Below are 19,029 nucleotides of genomic sequence, written 5' to 3' on the forward strand. Positions count from 1 at the left end.
TAATTTAATTTAAATTGAAAGATGACTCTATGTCTGCTGTTAAGGACCTGTTGTGATCTCCCTCTGTATTAAACAGTAGGCCTAATATGTTTTTAAAGTACTTTACAAATAAAAGTTATCATTAATTTACCACACAAAGCCCTTTTTAGTAGGTCAGTGCCTTGTAGAGATAATGCACTTTTTCATCGATTACTTGAGCGATTACTTCCTGATTCAACAGTTTAGACCAATGACATTTTAGCACCAACCCCAGCCTCCCGCCCTCACCTTTCCAAACCAGCCAATAGACGACGCTTCTCCTCGCATAGAGGCCGAGCCACACAGGTAACAGGAAAAAAAGCAGTAAGGCGAGGAGAGGAAAAAAAAAAAAACTCCAGGGCTTGTTATGGAGTTCGTGTGAACGAAACGCGGATTTCCACCCTTCTTTACCAGTTAAACCAGTATCTCTGGATAGAGCACACTCAAGTACTTCAACAGGTAGAGTCTCTGACCGCAAACTCTTCCGTGGCTCTTCTGAAAATAATCTCCCCCTCCGTTTTCTCTCTACCGTTTACCTCAATTGAGTTTCCAGCCCTTTTGTTCGCTCTTCTTATCACTTGGAAAAAGGTGAACCCTCGTGTTATTTTTATTTTAATCTTTGCTTTAATTGTAGTTTTTACCCTTGTGGTCCCTGATGGCTTCGCACAGTGATACTCTGGTGGTGTTCTTTGGGGCAACAGCTGGTGCAAATGGGGGTAAACTGGGTTCGGATGAGAGGGAAATAATTCTCTTGGTGTGGCAAATTGTGGATCTACATGAGAAAAAGGTACGAACCTTTCTGACCTGTTCGTTCGTTGTACGGTTTCTTATGTAGCGACATTGTTTGTGGCTTAGTGTCTATCTGTAGTAGACCAATGTGTTTGACATTTAAATCATGGTGTGCTCTCTGAAACCGTCTGTAGCCTGCTTTTCTCCTGTGCTAGCTAACGCTACATCAACTCTCTGTCCACCTCACCTTTAACAGGTGCGCGACCAAAATTTAACAAGCAGGTGAGGAGTGTAACTGAGGGAGTTAACACACCTTTTTGGTTTGGCATGTCAGCTTGTTCATAAAAACAACGCTTTATTGACAATTACGTGCTTTTTGCAACCACATTGTCAATTTTTTTTTTTTTTTTTTTTTACTTTGAATAAGAGTTAATTTCTTCACTGTGGCGGCTCAAGCCTACTATGTAATTAGCAATAAATTAGCCATTTATTTCTCGCCATGAAACGTTAAATCCTTCCACAGGTGGGGAAGCTTCAGAGGTGTCTTGTCAAACCAGACACTTTGGAGCTGACAGACCAATGTAAAGAAGAGACAGGACTGACTGTGGACGACATTATCAAGGCTGAGCCCCTGGATAAAGTTCTGCAACAGGTGAGTCTAACTAAGTTAACAATATTACAGCCTCTAGGCTAAATTTATTTAGAAATGCCTTTAAGCTTCAATTTTGAAGACTCATTGGGCTAGCCCTGAGTGCTATGATCTGTAGCCTAATGTTATATAGGACCTCCCTCCTAAAGTACTGGAACAGTGAGGCCAGTTTCTTAATTTTTGCCACAGACTGAAGACATTTGGGTTTGACATCAATAGATATGAGACAAGAAATCAATGTTTCAGCTTTTATTTCCAGGTATTTACATATGGATCTGATACACTTAGAAGATAGCATCTTTTGTTTGAACCCACTCATTTTTTATGTGAGCAAAAGTATTTGAACATGTGCCTAACAGGTGTGTTTTGTTGCCCAGGTGTGTCCTATTACATTGATTATTCAAATAACAATAGCGTTGAATGTCTACACTCAGTTTCAGATTTGGCTTTTGCCTTTGGAGACTGCATTTATAGTTAGAGGTGTAACCAACATGAAAACCAGAGAGATGTCTATGGGTGAATGACTTCGTGAACAAAAGTACAGAGGCTACACCAGAAGATGCAAACCACTCATTAGGAAGAACAGGAAGGCCAGGCTGGAATTTGCCAAAAAGGACAGAGACAAGCCTCAAAAATTCTGAGTCAAAGTTTTATGGACTGATGAGACAAAGATGAACCTTTACCAAAAGTGATGGAAAGGCTAAAGTTTAGAGATAGAAAGGATCTGCTCATGATCCCAAGCTTATCAGTGAAATAGTGGAGGTAATGTCATGGCTTTTGTCTGCCGGTTAAAAGATAGATGCAACAAAACTGTCTGGGAGATCCTTCATCATGCAGCAAGATAATGACCCAAAATACACCGCCAAAACAACAAAGGAGTTCATCAGGGGCAAGAAGTGGAAGGTTTTAGACTGGCCAAGTCAATCTCCAGACTTGAACCCTATAGAGCATGCAGTTTACCTGCTAAAGAGGAAACTGAGGCGAGTAACTCCCAAAACAACCAACTGAAACCCAAATGTTTTAGTCTACTGCAAAAACAAGGGAATTGGCCTCATTGTTCCAATACTTTAGGAGGGGAGTTTAGGCAATATGGTGGCCTAATAATTTGATATTCAAGGCATATTAAAGCTCTTGTGTGAAACCCTTGGTCTGTATTGACTGCATAATGTTAATTAAACAAATTATACATTTACATTCAACTTTACCCATCATAGACTTTAGTCAGTGAAAATGTAATTTCTTTACCACTGTTATCCAAATTATTAGAGGGTATTTGGAAGCTATCTGGAGCTTCACATGCTTGTCTAAATGTTGGTAATGTTTGAATGCAGGGCTCAGTTTGGTTTTTATTGCAATTGTGAATACATAGCATGACTACTTGAAATTGTTTTCCTAGTTTGTTGTAATTTAGGCTGTTTATTAGGGAAGTTTTTATTGTAATATGGAAACATAGTGCTTCATAATCCAGCCTGGCACTGGCAGAACCAACCTAAACACTAAGAAAACCAGCTCTTTGGCTCTCTTCTCTACGGGACTTGGAGCTCTCAGACTCTTTGTCATTGCTTGTGCGAAATTCAGAAGCTAATTAAAATCGAGCCAACTTTTCTCTGACAGTTTTTGCCCACAGCGAGATGAGACCCAACAAGCCTGACTCGGTATTACTCTGTAAATTAACATGAGAAGTGTCACATTTTCATGATGACCTTTTAAAAAATGTATCTTCCACCTGGATGGGAGATGTCATTGGCTTGTTCCTGGCAGTTGAACTCTGTTGACAGTTTTGTAGAAGCTCAGGAGTGAGGATAGGCAGAGCCCAAGGCATGTGCAGATAAGGAGGAGTCACAGGTCTAGTCTTGCCCCATCCTGATGCGTGCTGCAGACATCTGGAAGGCGGAATGTTTACCTGGGACCGCACCTCTGTTTTAGGCTGCAGGACAGGTAGGGGGTGGTGGGGGGTGGGGTATTCAGATCCTCATCATCCTGCAGTTAGGTTACAGCATGTCTTTACAACGGGATGTGAGTTTGCTTGCTGGTTCTTCCCTGTCAGGAGGTTTGTTTGTGCTAAAAGTTGTTCTGCTGCCAAACAAGTTTTTCAACCACCTTCTCAACAAGAGTTGTTGGTTGAACTTGGTGTGCCTTTCTTATCCGTGCAGTGTCTCACAGTTTTATAACCTCTCATTATTTTGATGAAACAATGTGCTTGGGTTTCGACCGATGCATGCTTACACTGGTTGGTTTGGGTGATCAATTTACTTGAATCAGCTTCTTTAATGTGGCACCTTTTCTACAGACATGCAGCCCAAAGTGCTTAAATAAGATTTAACAGGCACGACATATGGGGGAAATGACAGCAATGGATGAAATTTAGCAAAACTTATTTAGATACATTAGTAAAAATGACAAAATGCTACAAATGTAAAAACATGCATCAGTAAAAAGTTAGATTAGACAAAAGAAACATGAGGGATGTACCTTGTGTGATGTTTCTAAACTCCAGTTATTGCACAGATTCAAAAAAGAGGTCTTTGATTTTTGTAGCTTTTCATTTTGATATCTAGAATTTAAAATAGATTTTTGAAATGGGTTGCAAGTGCTGTATGGCATTATGAAAGTTATCTAAATAAAAGATGTGTGCAGATTTTCTGAAATAAAAAATTGTATAATTAACAGGATTTAGGTAATCCACCAAAAAGGAGTTAAATGGCTCATTTTCTTTTGAATCAATAATGGCAAAGCAGTACGACATCTAAAGTCAAGTCAAAATTTTCTGTGTCTGGGTTAAAAGCTTGTGTCATTTGAGACTCATACAGACCTGGTAAGCCCTGAGCTCCAGTGTAGGTTAGTTTGTGTGCTGAACCTTTAAATATTAACCCAAGCAATCAGTTTGTTCGTTTCATACCTTTGCCTCGCTGGTTACTTTGTTTCACATTTAGTCATTCTTGCTATAGATTCGTCCCTGAAAATGAAAGTAAGGGAATGCACATCTGTTAAGATTTGAAGGTTTGTTTTAAAATTCAGATTTGAAGCAGCTGCTTCAATGAGTTGTTTCATATTTTGTTCAGTGACAGGGAAACTAGCAGCTGACTCTTCCTGGAGGGCTAGTTGCATTGACCTGTGTGGTCAGAGCCCCTAAGTACATATATTGGTTTTCTTTGGTGAAAGATTAAGGTAAGGAAGCACTGAAAGCTGAGTGACACAGGGCCTCCTGTATTAGCCAGCTATACCAAAGCATGGATGATTTTTTTATTTCATTAGCTGCAGATGCATGCTTTGTAAATGCCTCATTGTGAACCACTGACACTTCATCTCGCAGGTTGCTCGAGTAACATACTTTGCATACCCATTTTCGTCAAACACAGTTATTCACAGTCATACATTATATATTTAGGACTATCTGTAAATGAGCCAGATTTATAAAATAGAAGTGAGCCTATGCTCAGTTCTAGGGCTGGACAATTATGGCAAAAATAATCAAAAATCAAACATTTCAAAATTTGAATATTTATTGAACCACAACTTAAAAGAACAATAAAAAATAAATTAGTAACAAGTAAAATAATAACAATATATTAAATAATAGCAATAAAAAACAATAAATAAAAATAAATATCCAATCTACATGCACTCCTGTAAAACTTGCAAAATTTGCAACATGCAAAAAACACTAATAACAGCCAAAAACACAACCCAAAATACTCTTTGAAGCACACATTAATGGTTTTTCTTTGATTATAATGTTCATGATCATGAGAAGCCAAAATTGAAATCATGATCAAAATTCAATTAATTGTCCAGCCCTACTCAGTTCTTCATTCAAACACATGTTTTGCTTGCTGTGTTGTAAAAATACTGCAGTGTAGGGCTCTGTGGCAGCTCTGACAGATATCAGAAGTTGTAGAAATGAAACTGTGATAGGGCCCACCTGCTGGCTGGCTTTCTTTACTCTTCAGTTATCTACAAGATGACTGCTGATAAGTATTCCACATTACACATCACCAGAAAGCTGTGGTTATCAGGATTCTGATGTTAACCATCCCAGGTAAAACCATCACAGCAGCCATAGTTAATGCATTTGTCAAGCTACAAGTTAACAAACAATAATAAAAGTGATGCAACTCACTATTAGAAGCTCTCCTGTACACTCCTGATCATAATATTCCATTAACACAGTTCTGCTGCGTCAGGAAGAGTCCACACAATCTAAATCAAGTCAAAACAAAATTTCAAATCAAGATCCATTGATTATTTTTATGTAATTTCAAACTTGCTGTTGTTCTCAATAATCCCATGTATAAGCAGTGATAATGTCTTTTTTTCCAGACAATGTTAAGAAATGCCATATAGAAAAATGTTGGCCAACCTCTATCCTTTTTGGATTTTCCAGTTTGAAAACACCTTTTCTTTTCCTCAGAAACAGGTGTAAAATTCACAATTTCTGTTCTATTGTTATCAGCTTTCAACCTAAACTAGCTAACTCTTCATGCTTTAGTCCAGTTGAATTTTCCCGCTATTGTCACACAATTACAGGCCTCTGGTTCACGATACAAATTTATTTGGGAAAAAATGTTTTTTTGTTGTATTTCACAATAACAGTAGCAGCTACAGTGGGTCTGCTGCCTTTCTAAAGACACTGTCCTTGTGGTTGTTCTCCAAATGGTTCAAAGACAGTATTCAATTTAATTTTGGTACTCCTGGGTAGGTGTTTTTGACTAATTTTAGCCAGAATTCTCAGGGGTTATATATGATGAATTTAATTGTTTGTAAGGTTACATATTCCTATACTTCAGTATTATTTGATACTGCCAACAATGATAGCAAATATGTAATCTTTATGTTATAATCGTTAGCCTATCAGTGTCCAAAGATTTAAGAAACTTAAGCTGTTTTGTCAGTCTTTTCTCAAAACAGAGAGAGACCCTGTCTAAACTGCATACAGTGTGTATTTGTGAAATACAAGCTGTACCCAGGAGTTCACCTGCAGTTTTTGGTAATGAAAAACAAGAAATGATCCTATGGTACTTTGAAGCCCAGGACTTTTGCTGCTTATTCACACATGCTCAGTAATGTGACTGTAATATTGAGCATTCATGTCTCACTTGTTTCACAGTGGGGAGGTGGCTGACAGTTTCATTGTCGTCCAACTGTTGCTGACTGCACAGTTTGGGCTGTAGCCTGTAACACTGACTGCATGTCTTAGCCTGTAGAGAGCTACACTGTGAAACCTCACACACCTTGTTGCTGTCGTGAAACTGACACATTTCTTCTCCTGCAATAATTGTTTTTAACTGTTTTAGACCATAGCCAGAGGTCTTGAGTTAACCTATTGATATTTGGTGCTTACTTTTAACATCAGCCATAATGTGAGATGGTTGAAATTCTTAATCACATTGAGGAGTTAGTCACAACACCTGGATTTAAACTGTATGACAAAGAGCTATATCAGGATGACACACAAAAATGTGTTCTGTTTGAACCTGAACCTGTGATATTTAAGTTGTTGTAGCTCATTATTTTATGGGACTGATTAATCCCAATGGGTGTGGAACAATGTCAAAGACTCAAAGTGAGTTTGTGGTCTATTACAAAGAAAGATCTTTACAGAAGATGACTCGTTGAAGATGTTTGTTTTTTCCTTATACGAAAGAAGTGGTGTAATATGAGAAAGTGAAAGTGCTTTAATATAGCAACTACATTTTTGCACTTGTGTCGTAAGTGGAAAAGTTTAAAGAAAGCAGCATGATTTATAAACACACACAGTCTGTTTTAAGCACTTGAATCACACGTGCCCCTAGCAACTTAGCCGTTCCCCTACATTGTGTGTTCATATTTAGGGGTAGGGTGTCCTAATTCTTGTTGGAATAGAGAGGTAGTGCTAGGGCTACATGGCTCTTCAAATGGAGTCTTCCTTGAATTATGCTCCAAATGGTGTTAAGGGAACTCCCCCAGAGCTTTGAGAATCACTGGCAAGATTAGAAAACTATGACATGAGTCTAATATCATGATTTAATGGCGTTTCAATACATTTAGGCCCCTTTGATTTCAAATCTGCATATTAAGAATAATCAGTCGTACCAATATCTGATATTGTTGTTTATGTAATGTTGACAATGACTACTGATGACTTATCAGGAGTGTGAAGGGTTGTCCCATTTTGTAGGGGAAGATTTCACCACTCCCTTTTGTGACTCTGTTGCAAGGGGCAGGATGGCACTTAAAACTGAGGGGTAGGGGTAAAACTTAAAGATGGGATTAAGCCTTTGACTTTGTGTTATCAGTTGGGATTTATTACTTTTTGAGGTCTTTTCTCTACTTCCACTGGACTTTCAACATGTGCTTGCTTGGTATTGTGATTTGCATGCATCGTGTGAAAGGATGGAATGGGTAAAGGTAAAGCTTTCTCAAATAGAAATTTAATTCAATAACCAACATTTTTCAAAGTCCCATAACAGTTTAAAAAGCTAATTTTTCATTGAAACTATAAGACAAACCAGCAGTTGTTTTATTGCTCTGTAGGTGCAAACGCATCCAAGTTTTAATCGCACACTGCTGTAATTCTTTTCAATGAGATATTTACCTTCCCATGTACCCCATGTTTATTTTTGTTGCTTTTGACTCATTTTGAAATAATTGTGAATGAAGCAGCCCTAGAACTCTGTCACACCTTGAGATACCTCCAGCACTGTTTCAGCAGTAGGTTTTTAACTCAGCTTCCTTCAGACAGTTAGCCCAGGCGCTGTGCTGCTCCTGGCAGTCCCTGCTGCTCTTATCGGAGCTTGGTTTAGCCACCACCACCACCACCCTGCCCTCACCTCTGCACACAAACAGTCCGACTACACTGGAGAGCAAACTGTGATAGGACCGTGTTCAAAGGCCACTTCCTCCCCCTCATCTGTGGAAATGCCTTCCAGAGGGTAGAGCAAGACAAAAGCTGGTTTAACAGAAAAAGGTATCCAAAGTGTGTGTGAGGCCTAAAATAGTTAAGGAAGAATTTAGGAAGATCAGGTACTGAGCTTAAAGAGCCTCTTACATCCAGTGGTAAAATAGTATAGTCATGTAGACATGTAGACATGGGGACAGGGGTTATCCAATTATACCTCTTAATGAACAGCTGATTTTGGACTTCAGAGTTGAGTGTGCTATATTTAGTTAATTTGTGTGACTGTGATGCATAACAACTTTTTGTTCTCATTTAGAAGTGCAGCTGGATGTTATTTTCAGTTTATTTGAGAGCAGTTTGCAGAAATGGCTGGGTGTGACACGAATAATGGTTCACTGTGCACATTAAAAATTCTTCACTGTCCTGTTGCCTTTACCTTCACACTGTCAGTTTGAGAGTTGTCCTCTCTTTAGTTTGTTTGCTCAGTTTAAACTTTCTGGCCAGAGGAGAAAAGTGAGGGCGCGCCGCTTCTTCTTCAGAAACATTTGCTTTTCTCTCTGTGATCCAGCTTTAATAATTGGCCCAAGGCGGTTCTGGATGTAAAGCTATGAGCAAACATCAGCTCTGTTTTGACTGTAAACAAGAGACAGTGCTGTGTGGCTATGCTTAAAATGGTCTGCTGATTAAACTGACAAACATTTGAAAACCACTTATGGATTTTTACTGTTGAAACACTGAAAGCTCCAGGATTTAAGGAGGATTACAGAAGATTTGTATTTTTTATTTGTGTTGTGGGCTTTTGTGAACATTTAACTTGCTTAGAAAATAAGTATTCAGATGACTGTATACATAACTTTATATGAAAATGTTCCCGATAAAAATAGTTCAGAAAATACAAACTTTTTTTTTTATCTGTATGCAAATAAGGAAAGGTTTGTTGCTAAAACTATTCCGGCAGTAATGGTACCAACTATGAAAGAGCATTTAAGAATTCAATAGCATTGACCAACAGGTTTGTAGATAAAGGAAAACAAATTGATCTTAATATGTAATTTTAGACATTTAAAATTTAGTATGATTTTTCTTACAACTCTACATTTTTCTCTACATTTAATCACATCCCTGTTCTATGGACACCTTCCTCAGTAAGTCAACACACTTTCCACCATCCATTCACCTATTTTAGCAACATTAATATTATTTACTTGTTTATTTTGGTCTTTTGTATTAGAAAAAAATATGTGGCAAAAACTATTTTGTAGAATTTTAAGACAACAAAATCTATCTACATACACTGACTTGTACTAAACATCTGCATCTCACATTATATAGTCACTATCTCAATGTGGAACCATCATAGAACTGTTTATTGGCTCTTGGTGCAGACATGATGCTGCCTTTCTTTTTACCATCCAATGTTTTCTTCGACCGTGACCTGTTAAATCTTTAGACGATTGCAGAAAGTTTGTAAAAAGATAATTGGCTTAGTGGAAACACTTGTAGTGTTATCCATCTTGCTTTTTACAGAAAGCTTATTGATCAGGAAATTACATCTGTTTTTAGATGCATTTCTCTGACCTGTGAGTTCATTTGGACCTGCAGGAGATCCTGGATCCTTGCTGTTTCCTCAGATCAATGACTCTTCTAGGTTTCTGTCCAGGCTAAAACCATCTTAATCTAACCCTGAAGCATTTCTTCCATCGTCAGCAGCTGGTCGATGTTGTTTTTCTCTGTGACTGTTAACAAACCTGCCTCAACACGCACCTCTAATACTCTCTGACTGTCTGGAGATCTGTCATATATTGCCAGTGGCCATGCAAAACTACTCAGTCACTGGATCTAAGGTGGTCTCACACTCAATTGGTAATGACTTAAAGAGTTGAGGGCAGAAGAAACAAAAACTACCATAACAATTATCTGAGGTGGCTAAAGACATGAGCAGAAGGTAGTCTTAATTTCACATGGGAACACAAAAAAGGAACAGTGAGGTGTTAAGATGTCATATGATGATCTATGTTTGACTAAGAATATCCACAAACATTTAATGGTCTCTGCATCCTCTCCAAAGGCCCTGCTAGAAACTGGTAGAGCTTAAACGGACAATGGAACTTGTCATCCATGTCAGCCAGAAGGATGGAGAAGACAACAGAGGGTTGATTTTAGTTTTAAGGTTGTGCTAAAGGTTTGATAGTGAGTTACAGTACAGGTTTTTAAGTGTATTTCCTTTCACATATTTGGTTTAAAGTGGATTCTTAGGATGAAGTGTCCCAACCTGCATAATAGTTGTGCTTCAAAGGGATACAGATTTATTTAAGATTGAACAATGGTCACTTATTTTAATTTGCCTGAATTGCTGACTTGATTTTAAAATATGTTCCCCTTGCACTAATTTTCTGACCACTTTGTTGAAAAAATTCTGGACTATTTGACTTGACTACACCAGAGTTTTTCAGCTCAGATGTCATGATAATAGTTTCATAACTTTGATATGATTCTCATAGGAATCTAACAGTATCCTTACCTCTTTAAGTACCATATTCATTCATGTTGTAATGCCCAGGCAACAAAAAACCAAGGCTTTAGTATCCACAGTCAGGGAATTTCTTATTTTTAGTACCAAAAATACACTACAAATTCAATTTTGTTGAAATATCTGAAGTTATGACAACCCTAGTGGTGTCCGTGTGGCACTGAGATGTTAGTTCTTGAACATTTCAAAAATGCCGTTTTTTTTTTTGAGTAGTGATCTGGAATTGCTTAACCTACCATTAATGACTTAAACATGAAGGTCTTTAAAGTAATATCATCTCAAATAAGAGAAATACAGGGGCTTTCTGGCCTCATATGTCATTTTCCTCTGTGTTGATACTAAAGGGATGGCTTCTGTTGACAGTGAAATGCTTCAATAACAGGTTGACACAGCACCAGTAATGGCCTCATTTACTGTGGTGGTTATAAATAAACACTCACATATGTGGGAGTTGCTGGTATTTTGGATTGGGTGGTGTAACCATAGGCGTTTACATAAAGGTGAGACAGGCAGGTTGGACTCGTACGGTTTGTTTTTCCTCTCGTCCGGCTGTGACTGCTGGTCACACTGTGAGAAAAGTGTGATCCTGGTGATTAGGGGTGTGATCATTCCTCTCCTTTTGTCTGCCTCCTTCATCGCTGAGCAAACCCAGAAACCTGTTTGACAAGCCTCGTTCTTCACGAGAAACAAACACAAACATTCAAATGTCAAACACCACCCTTACTTTTGTTGCTTCTGATTAGAGTCTGCTGTTATTCTCACTTTCACTCCATGCACAATGTTTGCACAGCAGATACTTAAACAGTAATCTACTGGTTATTTGTAGAGTATTTAAAAGATAATTACTGTTTTTCTGTAAAGATACTATGTTAGATTAGATCTAGTGAAAATTTGATTTGCAGAAATTGTGACATTCTTTGAATAGGATAAATATTGAATTGACTTGTGTCCTTCCTCTCTGTTTATTCTGCAGTTTCAGCAGTCGGTGTCATCAGAACTGAAAAGTCTCGGCAGAAGCTCTTACACACTTTGCGTCCACAGCCCTTTGGTCATCCGACAAGCCCTCCACCCAGAAGCCTCCAAAAAGGTGTTGGTTGTTGTCACTACCTAAAGAGAAAATTTTGAGCTGCTTTTTGAAAGTAAAACATTATCCATAACTGGTATTGTTAAAAAATAAAATCAAATACTTTAATTTAAAGTAATGCAGGTTTTCCTAATATACAATTTCAGTAATTCTTCTTCAAAAACTGTTTTTAGTGACTCAAGAGACATTATAGTATCCAGGAGATCGTGTCAAATATAAGCTGTGATGCTGGTATTAACCCACAACAAGTCATGACTTGTGATGAATGCTTTCCTCCTTTATGCCTTCCTGGTTATAACTCTGAGATTATGTTAACCTCTATCTCTCCTTTCTCCAGTTTTATCTCCGTGTCATGTTTTTGCCTGTTTGCTGCCTGTTTTCCACACTTTTAAAATAAATCCTCTGTTTTCTCTCTTTGTCCGTGCAGAATCTTGTCCTTCCTGAATGTTTCTTTTCATTTGTGGACGTGAAGAAAGAGTTTCACAAATGCTGCCCCAGCGCTGGACCAGTGGCGAAGCTCACACTTGCCTCCATGTTGGAATGTATCTTTAACTAGCTTGTGTATTAAACAGACTTTTTGATCAGATTAGGGTTTTTGTTGGACCAGATTGTTTTGCGTATGTTTCTGGGAGGGGTTTTTTGCCTTCATTTGACAGGAAAGCTGAAGAGTGGCAGGAAATTTAGCGAGAGAGGGGGAAGACATGCACAAAACAGTGTTAAGACTGGAAATCCATCCTGGGACCAGTGTGTCGAGGACTGTAGCCCTTAGTGCATGGGTGCCTCTACCAACTGAGCTGAACTGTGCCCATGTTCCCATATTTTATTCATATAAATTAATGTGCATAAGTTTTGGGCATTTAGGGCTCTAAGGATTCATCATGGGGCCCTGTGTGCCACAACTCAGTGCTGGAGAGAGGGGTCAAGGGCATCAAGAGTCAAGCTTGACACATGTCGACACACATCTGTTGCTCAGCAGCCAAGGTCAGGTTCAACAGCATTTCTTTTGTGTGGTCTTTTCATCTCTGGTGGTACACCCACAGACCACTGCCGTTTTTCAGTGTCCTCAAACATCCACAGCACAACCAGGTCCTGTCAATACTGCTACTTGCCCGAACAGTACCCTCGTCCATGCTTACTCACTACATCCACCCTGTACACCACCATAAAGGTTTGAACTTCATTTTTCAACAGATTATTTTCCCATGCCCATGGTAATATGCAAGGCAAGAGCACAACCTGGGTTGTTTCAGTCCTCCTTCATGCCCGATACTGCTCTCAGGCAGCTTACTTGCCAGATGTACGCCTTAATGCAGCCTCAATTTTGGCTCAAACATGCCTAAACATTATGTACAGTACTGTAGTAAAATCTTACAATGTATGTGCTTGTTTTGGTACCAAGGCAATTAAATAAAAGTCCTGGTCACCGAATATTATGTTCATGGTGCTGCACACTGTTTATATTGCACATATTTAGAGACAATGCTGTCTCTCTCTCTTTGTGGCAGCTTCATTTTTAAATATGACTGAAGGCCTGAAATTTCTTAGGTATTTTTCAGTTCTATCATTGAGCAGACATCTCGTTAAAAAGTCCCAAAATGTTTTTTAAAAAGGTAACCGTCATTTCTGTTTAAAATTTGATTTGATTTGATTTGATTTGATTAACTTTTCTTTGCTGATTTAGTATATTTTAGTTAATGTAGAAGGACAAAGACACAAAACCTAAGCTGTATGCAACATCACCAAGTCTAAAAACGTCACAGTAAGAGGCAGCTTAAACTGTTCAGTGTCCTTAACTTGTGTACAGATGTGGGTCTCCCTGCTGTATCAGAGCAGATGTTTGGAGTGAGGGAGGTGAGGAGCATGGTGCAGCTGACACTCTGCATCCTGGCTGAGCCCCACAGTAAGTAAACACATTATTGGATCACAGTAATATAAGACTCCATTACCAAGTAGTTGAACACATGCAGGCAGTTTATCTTGTGTTGCATAATAAAACATATAGAATTACAATAAATGATAGAACGCTGACCCTAATGTGAACTACCTGTGCAGAGAAAACATAAATACTATGTCCATATGAGGTCCAGTCTAGTGCCATGTGTTGTTCACAAGCAGTGATTACTGTCTGTCTGACTACATGACGGTTTGGGTTTCTATAATCAGCACGGTGACTGCAAAGTTGAAAACAACAACCAGTAACTTTAAGTTAAAGGTGTGGTAGCTTTTAGACCTCTGAAGAATTATTTTATTATATAACATTTGATAGCTGAGCCAGAATAGCTTCTGGCATGTTTCATTGTAAACAGATCCTGAAATGTGTGTTGAAAGGAGCAAACAGTCTAATCACCATTATTTGATTAATTCCCCTGGTTGCATGAAAGATTAATCCAGATATGTGACAGCGTTCATAAATCAAACTGTGATCAGATATCTTTGATCATATCTGCAGCACTTGCCGTTGGCTTTACCTTCTTAGAAACAGACAAGTATGTATTTGCATGTGACGGAAAACAGGAATGCAGAGTGCTTAAAACATGTGCTGCCTGGCGGGATGAACCTGTTTACTACAGAGAACACTGTCTTAAACCTTTAATGTATGTTTTCTTTTTCCTCTTCAGATCACAAGTTCTCCTGTGTAGAAACTGTGAAGTACAAGTTTGATTCTGGCACGTGGTATGTATGAACTTTTTAGGAAATGTACATGTATGCCGGAAACCCCCCTCCAGACGCATTCAGACCTCAGACCTTTAGCATTGATTACAGCAACAAGGAAGGCATGTTATTTAAGCTGTCCAACTTTGCCATCAAGTGCTTACCTGGGTTATCTTGTAGCAGAGCACCAAATCCTGCAGTCAAAAGCCTGTCACCCTGACAACCCCCTGACATTTAATCATGGGAGTGTGTTACTGTGTTAAGCACTTACTGTGAGTGGCCCCTGTGTCTGCAGGCTGTGGACAATTTGTTCAAATGTAACATGAGAAGTGGTAGTGGTGTTTAAAGCTGTAGCCACCTGCAGAGATTAGTTTAGTACTCTGTTGTAAGTGTTTTTCTTTGTAAATAAGTCATTCATGTATGTATTTTTATTTTTATGCTTGTTTAGTAGTAAGACGGAACCAGTGGACAGTGAGACCGTGATCAGAGCTCGAGGGCTCCCATGGCAGTCATCAGACCAAGATATTGCTCGCTTTTTTAAAGGCCTCAGTATAGCAAAGTAAGTTTATTGCAGCATTGTTCTAAACAATATTACACTGGTAAATTCTTCAAAAGCTTGTTTTGCTGTATTATAAATAAACACACTTTGGTTTTGGAAATTGCCATTGCAAAATTTTTAGTTTTATGAGGTTAACATTATAAACACTGTGTTAGAGTCCCTCTTTTATCATATGTAGTTATTTATTTGATCAGCGACCTTCCATCGTCTTTGTTTTCATCACACAATTTTTGCTTCTATGATTTAACAAAAATGTCTGGTTTTATGTTACTTCTCTTTTCCCATATGACAGGAGTGTCCAAACAATTGCCTGGTGGCCAAATGTGCCCACAGATCATTTTTGAGTAACCCACGTCAAATTCCAAAAATAAAATGAAATCTGTCACACAATTGAGTAGGAAGCTTGTACATAACTGTATTGTACTTCATAGTGTCAGCACTAATCTGTGCTACTGTGCTCATTCTGTAAACAGACATTTTGACAAGTAGAATTTTTTGATGTGCTTTTTTATGACTATATTAAGGCAACACTGAAAATGGTAAATATATTGGCAACCAAAAAAAATAATTTTAGGTTTATAACCCCTTGATGGATTATGACAACAAATAGCACTGATTTTTTGCTGTCTGCCACGTCTCAAGGTCTCTTTTCAAACCCTAAAGCATTGATAACTAGTAAAGTTAGTCAGCTTTGTGCAGTCTGCTCTTGATTTGTGTCTGAATGTGAAGACGAGCCATCAGTGTCTCCCTTTTCTACTGCACATTCTAACGCTGACAGGGGTGAAGCCAACTGAAAATCCTTAAAATTACTGGCTATCTGCCTTGTAAGGCACTAACAAGTTATTTTAGCATATCCACCACTTGTCTTATCTTAACCTACATTGATTTGACTTTACCAGCTTTAATAACCTCTACACAATTCTGTATGTGGCCCTCAGTGCGAAAAGTTTAGGCACTCCTGCCTTGTGAGCTGGGACCAAACAGGATCTTTGAAACAGCCACTGGGGTTTTCATCGTAAATGTACGAAACCCCTAAGGGGACATGGGTAGAAGAAAAATTGGACTAAGTTTCAGAGGGGGCCCAGAAACTATTGCTTAAGCACAACAGAGTTTCCCGTGCACGTGAGATGCTCATGAAAAAATGCTGGGTATGTGCATTTTTGTGAAAATTTTTTATGCAGATAGTGTAACTTCTGGTTCACAACAGGAACTTATTTTAAAAATGTTCTGCCTATTTACCTATTGGAGCTCTGTACTTTAGTCATTTTTATTTTCCAATCATATATTTTTTGTATTGTAAGATAGTAAGACATACACAAAGGCTCCCTGGGATAGGTCCTAGATACAGAAAAAATGAAGGTAATTCAAAATAAGAGCATAAATACTGGGATTTAAGCTCCCTTAATTATTTGAGTGATATTTTGACCTTGGTTTGGTCCTAATCTCAGAAGTGCCGTGAGTGAAAGAGGCATGTAAAAGAAACACATATCCCACAATGTCTGTTTCCTTTTTGAGAATGTAATTTAACCGTTGTTTTTGTCATGTAACCATACTGTGAAGTTCCCATTGCTGACCTTGTATGCTTGACTATGGCTTCTTATTCATTTGTGTATTTCTGTGTTTCAGAGGTGGTGTGGCATTGTGTCTTAACGCTCAGGGCAGGAGGAATGGCGAGGCTTTAGTTCGTTTCATCAACTCTGAACACAGAGATCTGGCCCTGGAGCGTCACAAGCACCACATGGGCAGCCGCTACATTGAGGTTAGAATTAACTTATATTGTTCAGTTCTTTCATCTGTGTTTTTTGTGCTTGAAATTAAAGTAGCCCATTTGAATATACAGTCATGGACGAAAGTGTGGGCACCCCTGGAATTTTTCCAGAAAATACACCATTTCTCCTAGAAATTGTGGCAATTACAAATGTTTTGGTATTCACATGTTGATTTCTTTTTTGTGCATTGGAACAACACAAAAAAAATGAAGAAAAAAAGCCAAAACTGACATAATTTTACACAAACTCAAAAAATGGGCCAGACAAAATTGCTGGCACCCTCAACTTAATATTTGATTGCACACCCTTGGGAAAAAATAACTGAAACCAATCGCTTCCTAGAACCATCAACAAGCTTTCTCTTCCGTCCACGTCCAGGGAGATTAGCCACAGTTCCATGGGTTATAAACTTCTTGGTTATATTACGCATGGTGGACAAAGGACTTTCAAGATCTCTAGAGATGGTCTTGTAACCTTGAGATTTTTCATGTTTGTCCACAATTTTGCTTCTTAAGTCCTCAGACAATTCTCAGGTCTTCTTTCTCTTTTCCATGCTTGTTGTGACACACACAGACACACAACACAAAGGTTGAGTCAACTTTTATACATTCTAACCAGCTTCAGGTGTGATTTCTAGATTGCAAGCACCTGTTACTGCCATAGGTGAGTTTAAATGAGCATCACATGTTTAAAATAAAATGATTTACCCATAGTTTGAAAAGGGTGCCAATAATTTTGTCCAACCCATTATTGAGTTTTGTGTAAATTTATGTCAATTTTGTTTTTTTTTCTTCTGCCTTTTTTGTGTTGTTCCAATGCACATAAATGAAATAAACATGTGTAAACCAAAAACATTTGTAATTGCAACAATTTCTGGGAGAAATGGTGCATTTTCTGGAAAAATTCCAGGGGTACCAATACTTTCATCCATGACTGTAATGGAAAATAGACAAAGAAGACATGAAGATGCATTTCAAGGAATTCACTAAAACATATTATCTTGAGGATAAGAAAATAAAAGAAAACCTTTTCTTCCACTTTTGCATACAGAGGCAACATTTTCTGCAAGATTATTCATTCAAACAAGGTGGTATATCTAGAAACTATGGAATCGACTTCATACAACATATTTAGAATGAAGAATAGCATAAAACCTGAAACAAGAAATATATATGAAAGCAAGGACTGAATGAGTGTTCAGTAATAATGAAAACATTGCTCATGTTTTCACCGCTGTCTTAATTTTAATTGGAGTAAATCTATCACTCTTCAGTCTAGAGAAATTCTGATAAAAATGTCTGAAATGATTTGTTTTTATGGCTAATTTTAGTTTTTTGTCTTCAGGTGTACAAAGCAACAGGAGAGGAATTCCTCAAGATCGCTGGAGGTCAGATTTCAGATTTTTTTTCTCTTCTCACCATGTTTGTGTGAATCCCACAGTGAAAGACTTTGTTAGTCTAGGTAGACTTCTATTTCATGGATTTCCCGCATCTTTGAGGAAAAACAAGACTCCTCCACATCTGTAAAATAGCAGCTCTTTAGTGACTGTAAAAGAAAAGATCTCATTTGTTCTCCTGGTCTCTCTCCTGTTACCTGTGTCTCTGCCTCATCACACGACTCTCCAGCAGCTTATCTTCAACAAATAAAAGACGCTTTGTGAGGGACTTCTCCCCCATCCCTTTCCTCACCCCCACATCCCCAGCGTAAACCTTCGCAGGCCATGTGGAGAGAAATTTCACTCTCTGCTAACAGCAGCTCACCTGTTCTGTTCAGTCTGAAGCTGCCCTCCCCTGAGGAGGGGAGGCTGACGGCCTCTGAAAGGACTGGCTCAGAGCTGCTACAAAGGGGGTGTGAAGAGACAAACGCAGGGCCTGAGGCCTCCAGACCACAGAGCAGCAGCCCGTAGTAACAGAGGACAGAGATAGCAGACTTAGAGACACAGTCACTCACAGCAGATAACTTACAGAGGCTGCAGGTCTGACTGTGGACTTTACTCATGCGTTAAGATCAGTGCAGGCTGATGGCACATTGGACTGTATGCAAACAAGCAGGCAAGACACAAACTTCATTCATCAAACAAAGTTAAGAAAAGTTTAAAGAAAACCTCTGGAAGCATATACAGTCAAAACATTACAACTTTAGTACATTATGAAAAAGTTTAT

General features: G+C 38.5%; 1 protein-coding gene across 2 annotated transcripts in view; it reads left to right on the plus strand.

The window, feature by feature from the left end:
• Window positions 1-321: 321 nt before the first annotated feature.
• The window catches only part of esrp2 (epithelial splicing regulatory protein 2), a 29,411-nt gene continuing 10,703 nt past the window's right edge, over window positions 322-19,029 (plus strand). For both annotated transcript variants that reach the window (XM_041792795.1, XM_041792804.1), the window contains exons 1-10: window positions 322-477; window positions 653-805; window positions 1,271-1,399; window positions 11,777-11,890; window positions 12,315-12,429; window positions 13,692-13,787; window positions 14,506-14,560; window positions 14,988-15,098; window positions 16,725-16,857; window positions 18,212-18,254. In XM_041792795.1, coding sequence (XP_041648729.1) covers window positions 674-805; window positions 1,271-1,399; window positions 11,777-11,890; window positions 12,315-12,429; window positions 13,692-13,787; window positions 14,506-14,560; window positions 14,988-15,098; window positions 16,725-16,857; window positions 18,212-18,254 — 928 coding nt within the window. In that variant the 5' untranslated portion in view covers window positions 322-477; window positions 653-673. The remainder of the gene's footprint in view (window positions 478-652; window positions 806-1,270; window positions 1,400-11,776; window positions 11,891-12,314; window positions 12,430-13,691; window positions 13,788-14,505; window positions 14,561-14,987; window positions 15,099-16,724; window positions 16,858-18,211; window positions 18,255-19,029) is intronic.

Source organism: Cheilinus undulatus, linkage group 1 (genome assembly GCF_018320785.1).
Source record: "Cheilinus undulatus linkage group 1, ASM1832078v1, whole genome shotgun sequence".
NCBI classification, from domain to species: Eukaryota; Metazoa; Chordata; class Actinopteri; order Labriformes; family Labridae; genus Cheilinus; species Cheilinus undulatus.